Raw genomic sequence first — 14,925 nt, forward strand, 5'->3', positions numbered from 1 at the left:
TAGTGACTGGTTTATTCAGGTATTTGTTCAATACCTAGCATACAGTCTGGCACATGCTGGGCACCGAATATTTGGTGAATGTTTGGGATGAAGGTAAGGGGTCACTGGCTGACTCTTGAGGGTTACAGGGCAGGGGGCAGTGGCTGCAGAGACAGGCATATGCCAGTCCTTGTTCTGATCAGGGTCTGGTCAAATCACAGGGACGTTTGGGCTGAGTGTTTGGAAAAGGATCCAGAGTGCTACAATGGATGGTGATCAAGAACAAAGTGCAAGCCTGGAGGAGAAGGCCTATTCCACCAGCACCGTGCTCAGGGGCTCCTGTCTGGAGCTGCAGTGAGTTACCACAGCCCACTTGGTGATCTCTGGCCAAAGCAAAGGAGGCTGTGAGCCTTACCAGTCCCCAGGAAGCCTCTCCCTGGGTGGGGTAGTGCGGGCAGGGTTGGGGAAGGCCTTTGGAATGGCTGAGGCTTGGGACCTGCAGACAGCTGCGGTCCCACCCTACCCAGCTCAGTACAAACTGAGCAGCAAAGTGGGGGTGGGGGTGGGGTGTGTGTGTGATGATGGGGGGGGTGGGGGGATGGGATGCAAACCCCAAGTGTTTAGATAGGGCCCTGCCCCTGAGCCAGACTCAGATTCTCAGCCAGACTCTGCCAGAGAGGCAGAGATCCCTGCAGAGGACATTGCTACACAGCTACAGGCTTCTAGTGGGAGGGGCTAGGCCCACACCTGAGGCCCAGGTCCTAAACAGATATTTGTGTTATTTCTGATTCGTGGGGAAGAGTAGGCCACTGGCTACATCCTCCTTCTCCACCCACTCCATCCTTATTTCTGACCAAGTCTAGTAATTTGGTTTGTTCAAAATTTTTTTGAGGGTTGGAGGTGAGGCTCAGTAGTAGAGTGCTTGCCTAGTGGCAAAAGCCCTGTGCAAAGCCCTGGGCTTGATCCTTAGTATGCATGCACACACACACACAGAATTATTGAGATTCTGCTCACTTCCAGACACAACTTCTGCCTCAGACAACTCACAGTCCCTTTGGGGAGATGGACATGCAAACTCATGGCTGCAGTTCTGTGTATGGTGTTAGGAATATTAGGTATAGGGGTGGCTTAGAAGATAAGCTGTCTGATTCAGGAGATCAAGTAAGGAAGGCTTCATAGGAGAGATTTTGGAGTTGAGTTTTGACATATATGTAGGAGTTTGCCAGCACAAATAGAATCTTTGTAGCTCCTGTGCTCCCATCATGGCATATGCTTTGACAGTCCTGTGAAGGGAGAAAAAAACAAGGCAGAGGCAGGGTTTGCCTAGGGTGAGGGTAGATGTAGAAATATTCCACTGGGGAGGTCCAGGTAAGGCCAGAGTGAGGGTTCGGGCCACCATATAGGAAAGCACAGGGTGGTGGAAAGAGTGGCAGGACTCATGTGGCTAGCCACATCTGGGTTTTGCTGACATCATCGAACACTTGCTCAGTGATGGCCCCTGGGGAGCCTATCCCTGGGAGAGAGTCAGAAATGTTGGGGAGCATCAGGCCCAGAAAGGGAGGGAGACCCTCCTGGGAAGGGGAGGGGCATGCTGTGAAGGAAAGCCCCTCTCAGAAGGGACCTGGCCGAAGCACTGGCATACCATCAGTGGGAGCAGGTGGCCCTGATGACACTGCTGAATGGGAAGGAGGACATGGAGGCTGAGGCCTGGACCCGGCTGCAGAGGATAGCCCAGATGTCCCCATGGGCCCATGAGCACTCACTGGAGGATATCGAGGCGAGCTGGAGCCAGTGGGAGTCCAGGGGCAGGCAGGTGAGGCTGCTGGTAAGCGCGGGAGGGTCAGGGGCCCCAGCTCTCAGCCTTCACTATCCCCTTTGGCTCCTGCAGGTGAGCAAAGTTGTAGGAACAGCATATAAGCCCAAGGGAGGGTTGCGGAGTCCCAGAGTCCTGTCCACTAATGTGAATTACAGCTGTATGAAGCAGCAGGTGAGGCAGCATGGGGCCCACTCCCTGAGACTTGGGGCTAAAGACCCAGGCTGCCTTTGCCCATATGGCCTCCAGTGGGGTGATGGGAGCATCTGGCCTTTGTCAGGGCTCTGGGCCACAGGCAGTTCTGACAGCAGGGTGGTCTGGCCCATGTACTTGCCAGGGCTGGTGTGGTTGAGGCCATCATTCAGGTTTCATACTGGAAGTTATCTGGCTTTTGGGAGGAGTTCCTTGGCCACGCACCTGACTGTAGCCATCAGAGCACTACTGTAGTCTGTGGCTGCTCACTTGCTTGTTAGTGTATTTACCATGTCCACACAACTGTGGGTGCTCCAGAGTAGACAGGGTGTCATGGTGCCAGGTGCACAGGAAGGGATGGAGTACCTGGGATGGGATGGCTCTCCTCGGGGGAGAGAGGGAGCAAGGGACCTTGGAGTGACCAGATGCGAGCTCCATCCTGCTTTCCTGTGGGTGGATCCCACCTTCCCCATCTCCTCCTCCTATCTGCCATTGTGCCCAGCAGGGCTTCTCTCAAAGCACAGGATGGGGAGTGCTAACGGGAGAAGTGCACACACCAGAGGACACTGTACCTGGGCTTGCTCTTGGTCCAGGTCATGAACTTATTCTTAGGAGGGAATATCCTGATGCCAGCACTCACCTCCCAGGGCTGCTGTGGGCACCAGACAAAGGAGAGGGAGCTGACCTTCTGAACAGTATGTGGCCATTAGTAACAGCACAGTGCTTTGGAGGCTGCTGCTTCTGTGGAGGCCTCAAGGTTCTTCCTGTCCTGGGTGCTGTCAGCTCCCACAGGTGCCCCGCCTCCTGCCTTCTCTGTCCCCAGATCTCACCTCAGGTCTACCAAAGCCTTTACTTCAATAAACTGACACCTGTCCAGCAGCCTGACTTCCTGATGCACCGGGCCCCAGACCAGCAAGGCTAGGGTGGCTGTTGGGTGGCCCACAATATCCAGAAGGATTTGGAGTCTGTCAGGGAGCAGATCTTTGTGGACACCCCAGCCAACACACTGGCTGCCACCCCTACCCTCTCCCCCTGTCTGTCGCTAGTAGCCTCAACCTCCAGGCTGCCAGACTCCAACTTGCCTGCTTTCCCAAGGCCCCAGTCCTGGTGAGTTTCCATAGTCCAGTCCCATGTCTTGGCCTTGCCTTGGGGTCTGTGTCCATCCTGCAGAGCTCAGAGAGCCTGTGGCTACTGGCTCCTCTCTTGAGCAACACCCAAAGCCTCTGGAAGCCACTCTTGGGTCCTCTGTGCAGAGAGGCCCTGCCCTCCTCTCCAGTGATGCAGGGCACCCCAGCCCATGGGTCCTGCAAGTCCCTGACTCACATCCTGTCAGGCTCAGGGGATGTGGGCCTTTCCTTTATGCCTCTGCTCTGGCTCTCTGGAGAAGTCCATATATCTTCTGGCCTCTCACAGAGACATAGAGAAAAAAAATAAATGTTCTCAGATGTCAGAATCATGCAGGTGGTAAGGTTGCACTGCATGTCCCTCACCCCCAAAGACACTGGCTGTACCTGAGACCAGTCACATTCCCTGGCAAGGATACAGAAAAGTGTGTCTCCCTTCAGGATGCAGTTGCCTGGCAAGTCACAGGCTGATGCCTGGGGGCAAGGGCTTGCAGGTCTCATGATGGGGTAGGAGGTGGGTCATCAGTTGGTGGAGCTGAATGGCTCAGAAATTGGTTCAGCTTCTTAGGAGAGTGAAGCCCAACTGTGTCCAGAGGCCCAGCAGCATCCATAGGTGGCACTGGCTGTTCATCCCCTTCCCCTTTGTCTGTCTATTCTCCTTTACCATCAGGCACTGCCCCCAGCCCCTGTGTTTATAAGCCACTGTGTGCAGGGCAGGCATTGGAGCTTGGTGGTGGCACTCTACTTGGCTGTGCTGCCCTCTGGCTTTGGAGCCTCCCTCTGATCCAGAAGTACCCATCCAGGTCTCTGCTGGGCCACCATCTCTCTCAGCAGCTCCACACCCCATTATGGCCATGTGGGGACTTCTGGACACAGGAGATACCATGCAGAACTCATGAAGTGTGAGGTCCCACCAGTCAGGCCCCAGCCCCAACCCTCATGGCCTTCTCGCCCTGGTGCCCAGTCACAGACATAGCCTGTGGCCACTGGACAGAAGCCTTCAGGCTCACCTTATCATGGATGAGGCACATTGTCATCCCCAGTCACTCTAGGTCAGCTGGCCTCAGGTCAGCAGAGCTGAGACCCATCCTTGGAGCCAGTCAGGGGCAGTGGCCCTGTGGATTAGCTGCTGCATTGGGGAAGAGGTCAAAGGAGGCTCCTCAGTACTCAAGTTTCAGGCTAGGTCAGTCTGAGTCCCTACTATCCACAGTGAAGGGGAGGCAATGGGCAGAAGGTGCTAGTCCCCTTGTTGCCCACAGAGCAGCCCCCTACATGTCTCCAGTGTCGGGGTGCCTGAGTTCTGTGCCAGGTGGCCTTTGAAGGGAGGGTGCTGAGTTGAAAGAGCTGGAAACTCACCCCTGCCATCACAAAGAGGTCCTTGAGCTTCCTTTTGCTTTGGGGTGGGAGGTTCAGTCTGGTGGGGGCTGCCTGCCCAGGCCAAGACCACCCTCAGCAGTGCCTCCCCTGGCCCACCCAACAAACTCGCTCTTGAGAAGAGCTTCTCCTGTTGGGCCTCTGACCTGGGTCCTAGAGCTTCTGGATGGTCCTAGAAGCTGACAACAAAGCACCAAACAGTGGCTTCAAACAAAGTCTGTTGCCTCACAGTTCTGGAGGCTGGAAGCGTGAGTTCAGGGTGTTGGCAGGGCCACCTGGAGTCCTGCTAGGAGAATCCTTCATTGCCTCTTCAAAGCTCCCTAGAACCATGGCAATTACAGGCTGGGGCAGGGGGCTTAGTGTTGAAGATTAGTCTGGTGTTGGCTGGCAAACCCTGCTTGGTGTTCCTTGGCTTGAGGCATCACCCTAATCTCTGTTTCCATAGTCACTTGGCCAACTCACTTGTGTAGGGAACAGGGAAAGGGGACGTTACTAGAACCTCTGAAGTACGTCCTAGTCTCCTGGGAGCCACGATAGCACAAGGCAAATTAGTTTATTATATAGGAAAGAGAAAAAATGAGACTTTTGAGAAGAAGCCAAGCTTTGGGCCTGATCAGTGCTGCTCTGGGTGGCAAAGACCCCGACCTGGAGCTTGCCACACCTTTATTCAGAACAGCAGCAGAAACAAAAGTAGCAATTGACTCAGAGGGCACAGAGATGATCCTAGAACAATGAGGAACTATGCAGATGAAGATTTGGTTCCTCCTAGGATGTCTCCAGCTGTTGTAGTCCTGCCCTGAAGCATCACAGCATCAAGGGACCATTGAGGTCTTAGGCGTGACTGGAGGTGAAAAAGGAGTTATATCTGGACATGCTGTAGCTGGCCTGTAGACAGGAAAACTAGGCCCTAATCATGATTTAATTATGAAATGATTTCCCCCCCAAATCATGTAGAATTGCTCCCGACAGACGTTTCTTCTCAGGACACCATGCATCCACCCTGTCCCATCATGACTTCATTTTAACAACATCTGTAATGACCCTGTTTCCAAATTGGGTCACATTTTGAAGTACTGGGGGTTAGGACTTCTGCACATCTTTTTAGAGAACACAGGTTAGCCTGAATGGCATTCTAGGTGGGGTAGTACAGGAGAGTTTGGCTACTAGAGAGATTTTTCAGTTTCTAGAGCTTTCAGCTTTTTGGCTGAGACCCTATTCTCAAGTCCCAGTTGTTCTCCTGGAAAACTTCATCTGGGGCCCCCCAAACCCAAGGCCAAGCAAGGCTGCCCATGCCTGGGTCCTCTTCTATCTGTACCACATTGAGCTTTCCTGTTGACTTTTCCCAGAGGAACTTGAACTCCAGTTTCCTCTTCACTGAAGTTGAAGGAAACAAGAGCCAGCCTTTATCAGACCCATTCCAGGTGCCAGGTACAAAGGCTGAGCACTAACCTGCTAGCAGTGCATCTGCTCATTTAGCCCTCACAGCGCTCCCTGAGGCTTGTGTTGGTGTTACCTGTTTTAACCGAGGCAGCTGTGGCCTAAGAGTGTGTGTGTCCCTACTGCTGGGCCTCATCAGCATCTCTCTGGACTTGGGGAAGGATATTGGCATCTGTCTGGGGCTCTTCCCCCATGACTAAGTAGAGTTCGTGGGCATCAGCATGAACTTGCTATTAGGGTGAGGGCTCTGAAACTGGTGCTGCTGCATCCCTCCATCCAGCACCAAGGTCGGTGTGGAGCCACATTCATACATGCACACATAGACACACACACACACACACACACACACACACACACACAGTTTCACTTGAGCTTCTTAATCTTGGATGTTCATGGGTAGTTGTGGCCCACAGCAGCTGGTTGGAGCCAAGATAGACATGGTGAACCTCAGGTCATCAGGGTAAGGGTGAGGGTGGTAACCCAGGTGGGGACCAGTGAGCAGTCTGGGCTGGGCATATTGGCCTCAGCACCTGTGGGATGTTCAGGAATGGCCAGGGCAGTGGAGAGGGTCGGGGAGCATGTGTGGGGCTGGAGGTGGGGGAAAGGCCCAGTGTGCAGGCAAAGGTGTGTGCAGAGATGAGGTGCTCAGAATAAGCTTGGGAAGCAAGGGCAGGAGTGGCCTAAGGTGAAGAAGCCCTGCCCTTGCAGCAGGTGGGAGTGGAGAAAGGGAGACTGGCTCTTGAAGGGGAAGGCTGGGCACACAGGAAGTGCTCACTAACTTCCAAATAGTGGGCCTGCTAGCAGCCTGGTGTTGCCTACCACTGCACAGAAGGAGGTAGGCAAGACCAGAGGGGCTGTTCAGCCCTCAGCCCTGTGTACCCACCCATAGCCTCCTGCTTATGCATGTCCAGGTCCTGATTTCCAAAAAGCATCCTGAGCCAGGGTGAACCCCAGGACCCTGTAGCCTGACTCACTCCTGTGGAGCACAGAGAGGTTGAGCCATGGCTGAGGGTTACAGAGCACATTGGAGAGTACCTGCTGCTTTGCCCTAGGTGGTGACAAGGCTTGTGGGAGGAGAAATATTCCAGAAACATTCCAGAGCTGGGCCCTCACAGGCTGTGCTCAGTCCCCCAGAACACTTAGGGGAAGAACAGCACACTGAGCTGTGTCCATTCCACAGGAGAGGAAACCAAGACTTAGGAGTAAATGGTGCCCAGATGGTCTGGGGGCAAGGGTGTTTTGGAAAGTGAGGAAACTCAACAAATCAGGTGTTGTGAGTGTAAAAGAGCAGAATTCTCGCCTGCTCCTCATTTCTCAGATGGGGAAGCAAGATGTGCTTTGTGCTGGTGGTCTGGTGCAGGACTCCACACACATTCCCTTGGAGCTTACAACAACACTGCAGGGTGGGCCAGTGGCCCAGATACAGGCAGGGACCAAGGGAGGGGCACACAGTATGTCAGCGACAGAGCTGGGGCTCCCACCCAGGCTCCCCAGTCTCAACCCCATCCTGGCTCCTTTGTGGAAACTGTTTCCAGCCTCCCTGAGCCCTCAGCTTGGGGCTGGGATGAGCTGGATCCCTCTTCTATGGTGGAAGCTTCCTGTCTCCTATTTCCCAGGGATCTGAGGGATGGGCTGCAACCCTCACAGGGCCACAATTTGACTCCACCTTGCTCCAAGGACATCTGTTCATGTTCTAGAAACTGAGGCTCAGAGAGATTGAAACTTGCCCTTGGTCACACACAGTGCAGGGCCTGAGCAGGAGTGGGTATTGGACCCCTGCCTCAGGCTTCTGTGAGGCAGCTCCTCCAAGGGAAAGGTGCCCCATTAGAAGGGGAACCCTGGCAGGACCTGTGGCCCTGTTAGCCAGGCCTCCCTTACTGGTCCTCACCTTTGGCAGGAAATGTCCCTGAGTGTGGGAGATGAGTGATCCCTCTGGAGGTGCAGGGCTGGTGGTGGAGGGAGGTCCCCTCTGGTGCCTCCTGCATCCACCACCATCACAGGAGTCAGATCTCAGTCTGCTGGCCCCCAAGCTCCTGCAAGACTTCTTATTGCCCATATTATCCATGAGCTCTGACCTGGCCTTCTTAGGGCCACTGCCCTGCCTGTCCACCACTGTGCCCATCATCTGTACTAGCTCCACCAGTGTCAGGACCCTCACATAGTGCCCAGTGGCCACTCAGGCATCCACACCAGCGCAGAAGTGGCAATGTCAGGGCTGGTCCTTCTGCATGAGCCCAGGCCCTACACTGGAAGGAGCTGGTTGGTGGTCACAGCCCAGGGCTGCAGATATGGGATGTAACTCATCCAGCCCTGAAGGAATCTCTTCTCACTGGTAGTGACAGGCACAGTCCAGCAGCTGGTTTGTGGCTGCAGTCGCCTCAGAAAGGTGGAGGAGTTAGCCTTGCCAGTGTGGATACAGCTGAACCTGAATCTTGTGCCTCAGATGTTGGCTGAAGCACCCTAGCTAATGGGGAGGGAGTTTTTGGCAGATGACAAGAAGGGTGGCAGGGATGGGCCTAGTTTCAGTCCCTGTAGGTAGCTGCCAGGGAACCCCTTGATGTCTCTAGAGGTGTGGCCCAAAGAAGCTCAGCTGAAGTTTCCAACTCATAAAAATTAGCATGGCTGGGCATAGGGGTGCATGGCTGTTAGTGACATGGTGAGACTCTTATCTCAAAAATAAATAAATAAGTAAGTAAATAAATAAATAATAAAAGCATGTGTTTAGCTTTCTTTCTCATCATATCATTTAAAATAAAAATAGTTTAGATATTTACAGGTACATTTCTTTTCTTTCCCCGAAGCCAAGACCCTGCACAAGATTGTCACCCCATGCCTTTCACTCCTGTCAGTTCCCAGGTTGCCAGCTTGGCCATGGCATTCCTAGAGCACTTTGGGGGAACTGTGGGGTGTTGTGGTTTATTTGAACATGGTAGAAAGGTAAATTCTGTCTCAGTGACTTTGCAGCATCTACCTCTGGACTGGAAAATGAGTTGATGTTTCTATCCCAATGTGCAGGATGGGGACCCTCATGCGCTCCCCATCCTGGCCCCCTACCCCAGTTAGAAAGGCCAAGGTTTGATACCCAGCCTTACTCCACAGATTGACAAGGCAGTGAAGCACAGCCACTCACAGGGACTTGCAGCCTGGGCAGATTCCAGGAGGTTGAGGGAGACTTGGGGAGCCAAGAGTTAAAGCAAGGACTCTTGGGGACCAGGTAGCAAGAGCTGGGCAGGGCAGTGCCTGGCTTCCGCCAATGCCCAGCCCTTCCAGGCTGCCTGGTGCCAGGGGTCCCTCTGCCTGATGTCCTGGGTATCAGCTGGCCCCAGGATGTGAGCACCCCGTGATGCCACCTGCTCTGCCTGCAGGAGTGCGGGGCTCTTGGACCGAGCCCAGCCTGTGGTGCCTCAGTGTTTTGGGGTGAGTTATGGCAGTGTCCTGCCTGTCTAAGGCCTTTCCTACCTCTTGTTACTCTGGTGAGGCCACTGGGGCGGGAGGCAGTGCCCCTTGTGTTGATGGGGAAACTGAGGCCAAGGGAGGGACTTGGCTGGAGCCTACACTCCCACTTCCCAGTCCTTGCCCCTCTCCACCCATCTGTGCATGAGGCACCGAGTTCCTCCCAGGGAATGCTGCTGGTGACCTTGTGACTTGGCCCAGCCTCAGTGTGAGGTTCTCAAGAGGCCTGGTGACACCAGCCCCGCCCATCTGCGCCTGGCCTCACACTATACCACACACTGTAGCAAAGGCATGGCCATACCCATCCTTCATTCTTAGAGTCTGGACTGTCCTCTCCACTGCTGGGGTCTGTCCACAGTCACCCTGTGTGCCTCTTACCATCTGGCTTCTATTACAGGACACCTCGGTGACATGGTCTGGGGACACAGCAGGTAAGAAGACCCAATGTGGTACCTGTACACCATGACTTCAAAGGTAGCAAGTGAGAGAATGGTAAAAATAAATGATGTCCAATGTAGCACCAAGTGCTATGGGGCTCATGAGGTGGGGTGGGAGGGAAGGGTTCTCTGAGGAGGTGATTCCTGAGCAGTGATGCTCAGGATGAGGAGGAGCTGGCTGAGTGCCATAGGAAGAGCCGTCCAGCCTGGGTGGGTGCAGCTGGGGTGAGGGACTGATGCGGAAGACACCTAGTGTGTCCAGGGAACAGCAAGGCAGTGGGTTGAGGGTGTTACAGGAGGTGGGGCTGCCAGGATGTGATGTGTGGCAGCGAGATGGGTGGAAGGGAGGTGTCATACTCAGTTCCCTGGGTTTGTCCTGAGGACATCAGGGAGCTGGGTGGCTTTCCCTCCTACTTAGAGAAGAGAGTAGAGTCTCAGAGAGGTGAAATGACTTGTCCAAGGACACCCTGCAGCACGGAAGTCAGAGCACAATTGACAGCAGGCCAGGCTCTCTGCCACAGTGCCCCTTGGATGCCCTCTAGGTACTGCACCACACATGGCTGGGTGACCACAGGCTGGTGGCTAAACCTCTCTGGGCCTTACCTGGAAAGCAAGGCAGTCCCTCCTGGTGTTTCAGGTTAAAATAAGAAGTGCCACCTCCTGGTGGCTGACACTCTTAGGCTAGGACTGAGGACCCCTTAGGGAGGAAAATCCACAGAATCCTGGGCTCTTGAGTGCCCCTGTCCACCTGGGCTTGTATACCTCCCAGTACAGGGCATTCAGTCCCTCATTGGATCATCACAGAGTCCTTTCTTGAGTGGCCTGGTGTTAGGGTGCCAGGCCCAGCAGCTGTGTCCCCCTGGATTCTCATGGAAGCCACAGGAGAGACCTACCTGTGCCATGTCATAGGGCTCCGGTACCTCCTGCCTCGTCTTCCCTGAGCACCCACAGCCACAGACCCTGTCCCTACCAGCCCAGCAGCTACCCAGCATAGCCACTGCAGGGTGAGCGCTCCACAGGGGTGCTTGTTATGGGTCATGTTCAGAGCACGTCCTCTTGCACAGCTCAGGTCTCAGGGATCCCAGGGTGGCACCAGCTTATCTGTGCTGAGTGGAAAGGACATCCAGGGATGTCCCTCCCATCCCAGAGCGGGCTTCCGGAGGTATAATGCCCACTGGTGGCCACACAGCTGGCTGGAGGCATGGACGGTGGTAGGCAGAGGGAAACCCTCGGGGAGCTCTGCTATTCTCAGTCTGAGGCCCCTTCTGGGCTTTCCTACTCCAGACTCAGCTGAGGCCCACAAAGAACTGTAAGGGGCTGGAACTTCACCCTTCTTTTGGAGACAGGAGACAGGAGGCTTGCCTGTCATTCACTAACCCTGCTTGGACCCCTCCTGGAGCCTGAACCCAGGACCTGAAAGGTGAACAGAACAGGAGCTCCTTTGTGGCCACAGATGTGGGAAGGCTATGGGGTGCAGGGTGAGGGGCAGGACTGAGGCCACCTGGAGCCTCCTGTGAACCCTGAGACTCCATGGTTATGAAGAGGAGTGGATGGGGGTCTTTGAGCTGGGATTGTGCAGCCTCAGCACACTCCTATTCAAGGCTGTCATCTCTATTCCTAGAAGGGCTCCGAGGCTGGGAAAATGGAAAACTGCTGGGGTAGGACTTCCTGCTGACCCAGGCACATGGGGCTCCACTGGGATTTTATCTAAACAGAGTGTGAACTTCCTCTTATCCTTATGAGGCAGGCTACACTCTCTGCTCCAGCCAACAAGGGCCTTTCACACTGAGGCTTGGGGTCCAGTCCATCTCCAGCAGAGAGGGGCAAGGGCCAACCTCTCTGGTACAGATGGGGAAACTGAGGCCCAGAAGGCAATCCCTTCAAGGAGACATAAGGAAAAGAACACAGGACAGGATGGAACACAGAGTTCTGTCCATCATTGAGGCCGTGACCCACTGCCCGCCCATCCTTGGGTCTCTGAGTCTCAGAGAAACAGAGGGCCTGCCTGCTTGCCAGTTGAGCTGACCTGGCTCTGGAGATTAGCGGGATTAATTAAATCCCTGGGCTGCACTAGGCTTACCAGAGGCGCCACCCTGGGGGCTGGGGGCGGTTTGGTGCTCTGTACCTCCGGTTTGGTCTTGGTCACCAAGCAGAGCTATGCCCCTGCTGGCTGGTGGCCCACTCTGCCACTCCAGGCCTGTGGGGCTGGACGAAGGCAGGTGACCTCTGCCTGTGGACCTGGTTGGGGCGGCAGGTGGGGTGCCTTTGTTTTCCTGTCTGCTGCAGACAGAAAAACAAGAGACAAGGCCTCTTTGATCCCGCAGGCCCCTGCTCCCTTCTGGACCACTCAGGTCTCTGTGGGGGAATTGGGGGCTCAGATGCCATGTCTTTGCAGAGGGCCACTCAAGTGCCCTGTGAACTGTAGTGCCCATCCCGTGGCCTGTGCATTGGTTTCAAAGGGCGTGAGGGTGTGGTGAGGGCAGAGGGTAAAGCGACCTGGTGACCCAGGCAGGACTGGGCCACATGCTCTGGGTGCTCTTCCTGTGAATAAGGAGACTCCCACTCATGGAGCACCCGCTGGGCTCTGTGTGCCACCGCTACACATTGTCTGTGCCACTGTCTCAGCCATCCTGGGGAGGGGGTGTCACACTGCAGGGCACAGTGTCAGAGCCACTGTCTCGCTCTCTATTTGCTGCTCTATGGAGTCAACATTTGAACCCTCTGGGATCTGCCATGACTGTGGGAAGGCGTGGGAGGTGGGACAGTAAGCACTTTGGGGCCTGGTGAGTCTGGGGTGGTCATAGCTGCACCATGGGTCACTGTGTGACCTTGAGAAGTTGCATCTCTCTGCCTCAGTCTCCTAGTGTCTGGGGGATGTTCCATCCCTGTAATGACAGCAGTGATGGTGTGAACACACAGTGGATTATGTAACATTTGAGGGCCCTGGGGGTGTTCACCTAGAATATTCCTAAGAAATAACTTGAACCCTGGGAGGATGAGGACTGGGGAGGGGTGAATGCCAAACTGCAGGAATACCCTCTACAGAAAATGTCACCAATGGTAATGACCCCATTTATAGTAGCCCTAAAACTGCTAAAATACCCAGGATTAAATTTAGCAAGAAGTGCAGAATTCATATGAAGCAAATAGTGACACTTTACAAAAGGATGCTGAGAACCTAGAGAAATGGAGAGGAGGTTCTAATTCTGGTAGTTCTGGGAAGAAAACACTGACTTGGGTAAGACAGACGCCCATCCTCCATATACGAGCCCACAAAACCAAGGCAAGTAGCAGTGTTTTAGAAATGAACCAAGAAGCTGCTTCTAAAGTTTTCCTGGAAAAGAAAGTGTATGAGAACGTTCAGTAATGTGTTAGAGGCAGGGTACTTGCTAGAGCACAAATGCAGCATGCTGTCAGCTAGAGTAACTCAAGCAGCATGGTGTGGATGCAGAATGAGGCAGGGCTCAATGAAACGGAGAGACCACAAACCACATAGACTGTGTTTCTGAACAGCAAGGACAGATGGGCTATTCAGTAATGGTACCAGGCTGTGAGCTATGGTATAATCAAGCAAAATGTAAATTAGATCCCTACCTCACACCACTCACTAAAGCAAATTCCAGACACACTAAGGAGCTTTAATACATCTATATTTTGTATGTATGTCTATGCACTGAAGAGCAAATGTGTGTGTGTGTGTGTGTGTGTGTGTGTGTGTAATAAAATTAATAGAAGATCAGGAAAATATTTCAATGAACTTGGGGCTGGGAATGTCTCTTTCTGACAATGCGCACCACACAGAAGCTATAAAGGAAAAGATTGACTTGATAATAAATGTTAAAAAAATCTGCTGAGCAAAAGATGCCTTAAAATGACTGGGAGAAAATGCAGAACAGCTGGAGAAGGGGGGCTGGGAGGGGCTTGGACAAGAAAGGGGGCTGTCTATAGGTTTGCTTTTTACCAAACCTCAGGAGCATTTAGCTCTTTCATAACAGGAATGGTTCACATAAAATCTGTCAAAATGTTGCAGGCTTGATGTGTGTGGTTTCTGGACCCACTGCCTGCTGGGAGGGGGCAGGGAGTGGCAGGAGTGTGCGGTGGCCCCTCGAAGTCACTCCTACTGTGGAACCCTGCATAGGTCAGTCCCTGGGGCAAGACTGGAAGCTCGTTGGAGACCTGGCAGGAGGCCTGAGAGGCCTGTCCAGGGTGCCTTCCCTGGCGATGAATGTATTTCATTTCCCACCTCCTTGCCCTTCTCATGCTCAGTGGGGGCCTTGCCAGTCTCCAGCTGCCTGCCCTGCCCACTAGGAATCTCTTCTCTTGCAGGTGCCAGTCCTGTTCCCACTCCAAGGGGCCAGCCTGCCCCCTCCAGGGCCCTGCTTAGGGCCAGCATCACCCACTCCCCCACAGGACTGGTCCTCCTATCACCTGCCTGGGACCAGAGGTTGGCATGCTGTGTGCTGGGAGGGATACTGGCAGGAGACACTGTTCTAGTGCTGCTGTACACTGTCAAGTAAATATGGGCATAGTTGAGAGAGATGACACACACAGAATTGGAGTGACTGAGGTTTGGGGAACAGGAACTTTTATACCTGGAAAAACTGATGTCGAGAGAGAGTGTGTGTCTTGCCCAATATCACACAGCAAATCATTCACAGGATGTTGGAACACTCTGAGGAGGGAAGATGTGGGACCTCTCATTTGGCACTTCTTCTGATATAACACCCATCATCCTGCCCCTCCTGGGGAGACTGAGGCCTTGAGAGAGTGGGGTTTTGCTGAAGGTCACACAGGCCGGGGCCAAGCTCCATTTGATGATGATGATGATGATGATGGTGATGATGATGATGATGATGATGATTTTGGTACTGGGGATCGAACTCGGGACCTTGCACTTGCAAGGCAGGCGGCAGAACCACTGAGTTAAATCCCTGGCTCCCAAGCTCCATTTGAAACAGAGAAGTGTCCTTCAATCAGATGCCTGGGTTTGACCCTAGTGCTGTTGTTTGCTGGCTGTGGCCTCCAGCATGTCACTGTTGTGTGGGGCCTTCACCATTCCCATCTGGGGCCTCCTGGGGCTGTCATGAAGGTGCTTGGGCACCCAGCTGTCATCAGT

The 14,925-nt window shown here is 53.9% G+C and overlaps 1 protein-coding gene across 1 annotated transcript in view; it reads left to right on the forward strand.

The window, feature by feature from the left end:
* Efcab8 (EF-hand calcium binding domain 8) overlaps positions 1-14,913 on the forward strand; it is an 86,722-nt gene extending 71,809 nt beyond the window's left edge. The window contains 3 exon segments of the mRNA XM_087188587.1: positions 201-333; positions 1,594-1,966; positions 2,808-14,913. Coding sequence (XP_087044713.1) covers positions 201-333; positions 1,594-1,966; positions 2,808-3,095 — 794 coding nt within the window. The 3' untranslated portion in view covers positions 3,096-14,913.
* The last annotated feature ends 12 nt before the right edge of the window (positions 14,914-14,925 follow it).

The sequence above is a fragment of the Heterocephalus glaber genome, unplaced genomic scaffold, assembly GCF_053883595.1.
Source record: "Heterocephalus glaber isolate CG9 unplaced genomic scaffold, H.glaber_assembly_v1.0 deba00001532, whole genome shotgun sequence".
NCBI lineage: Eukaryota > Metazoa > Chordata > Mammalia > Rodentia > Bathyergidae > Heterocephalus > Heterocephalus glaber.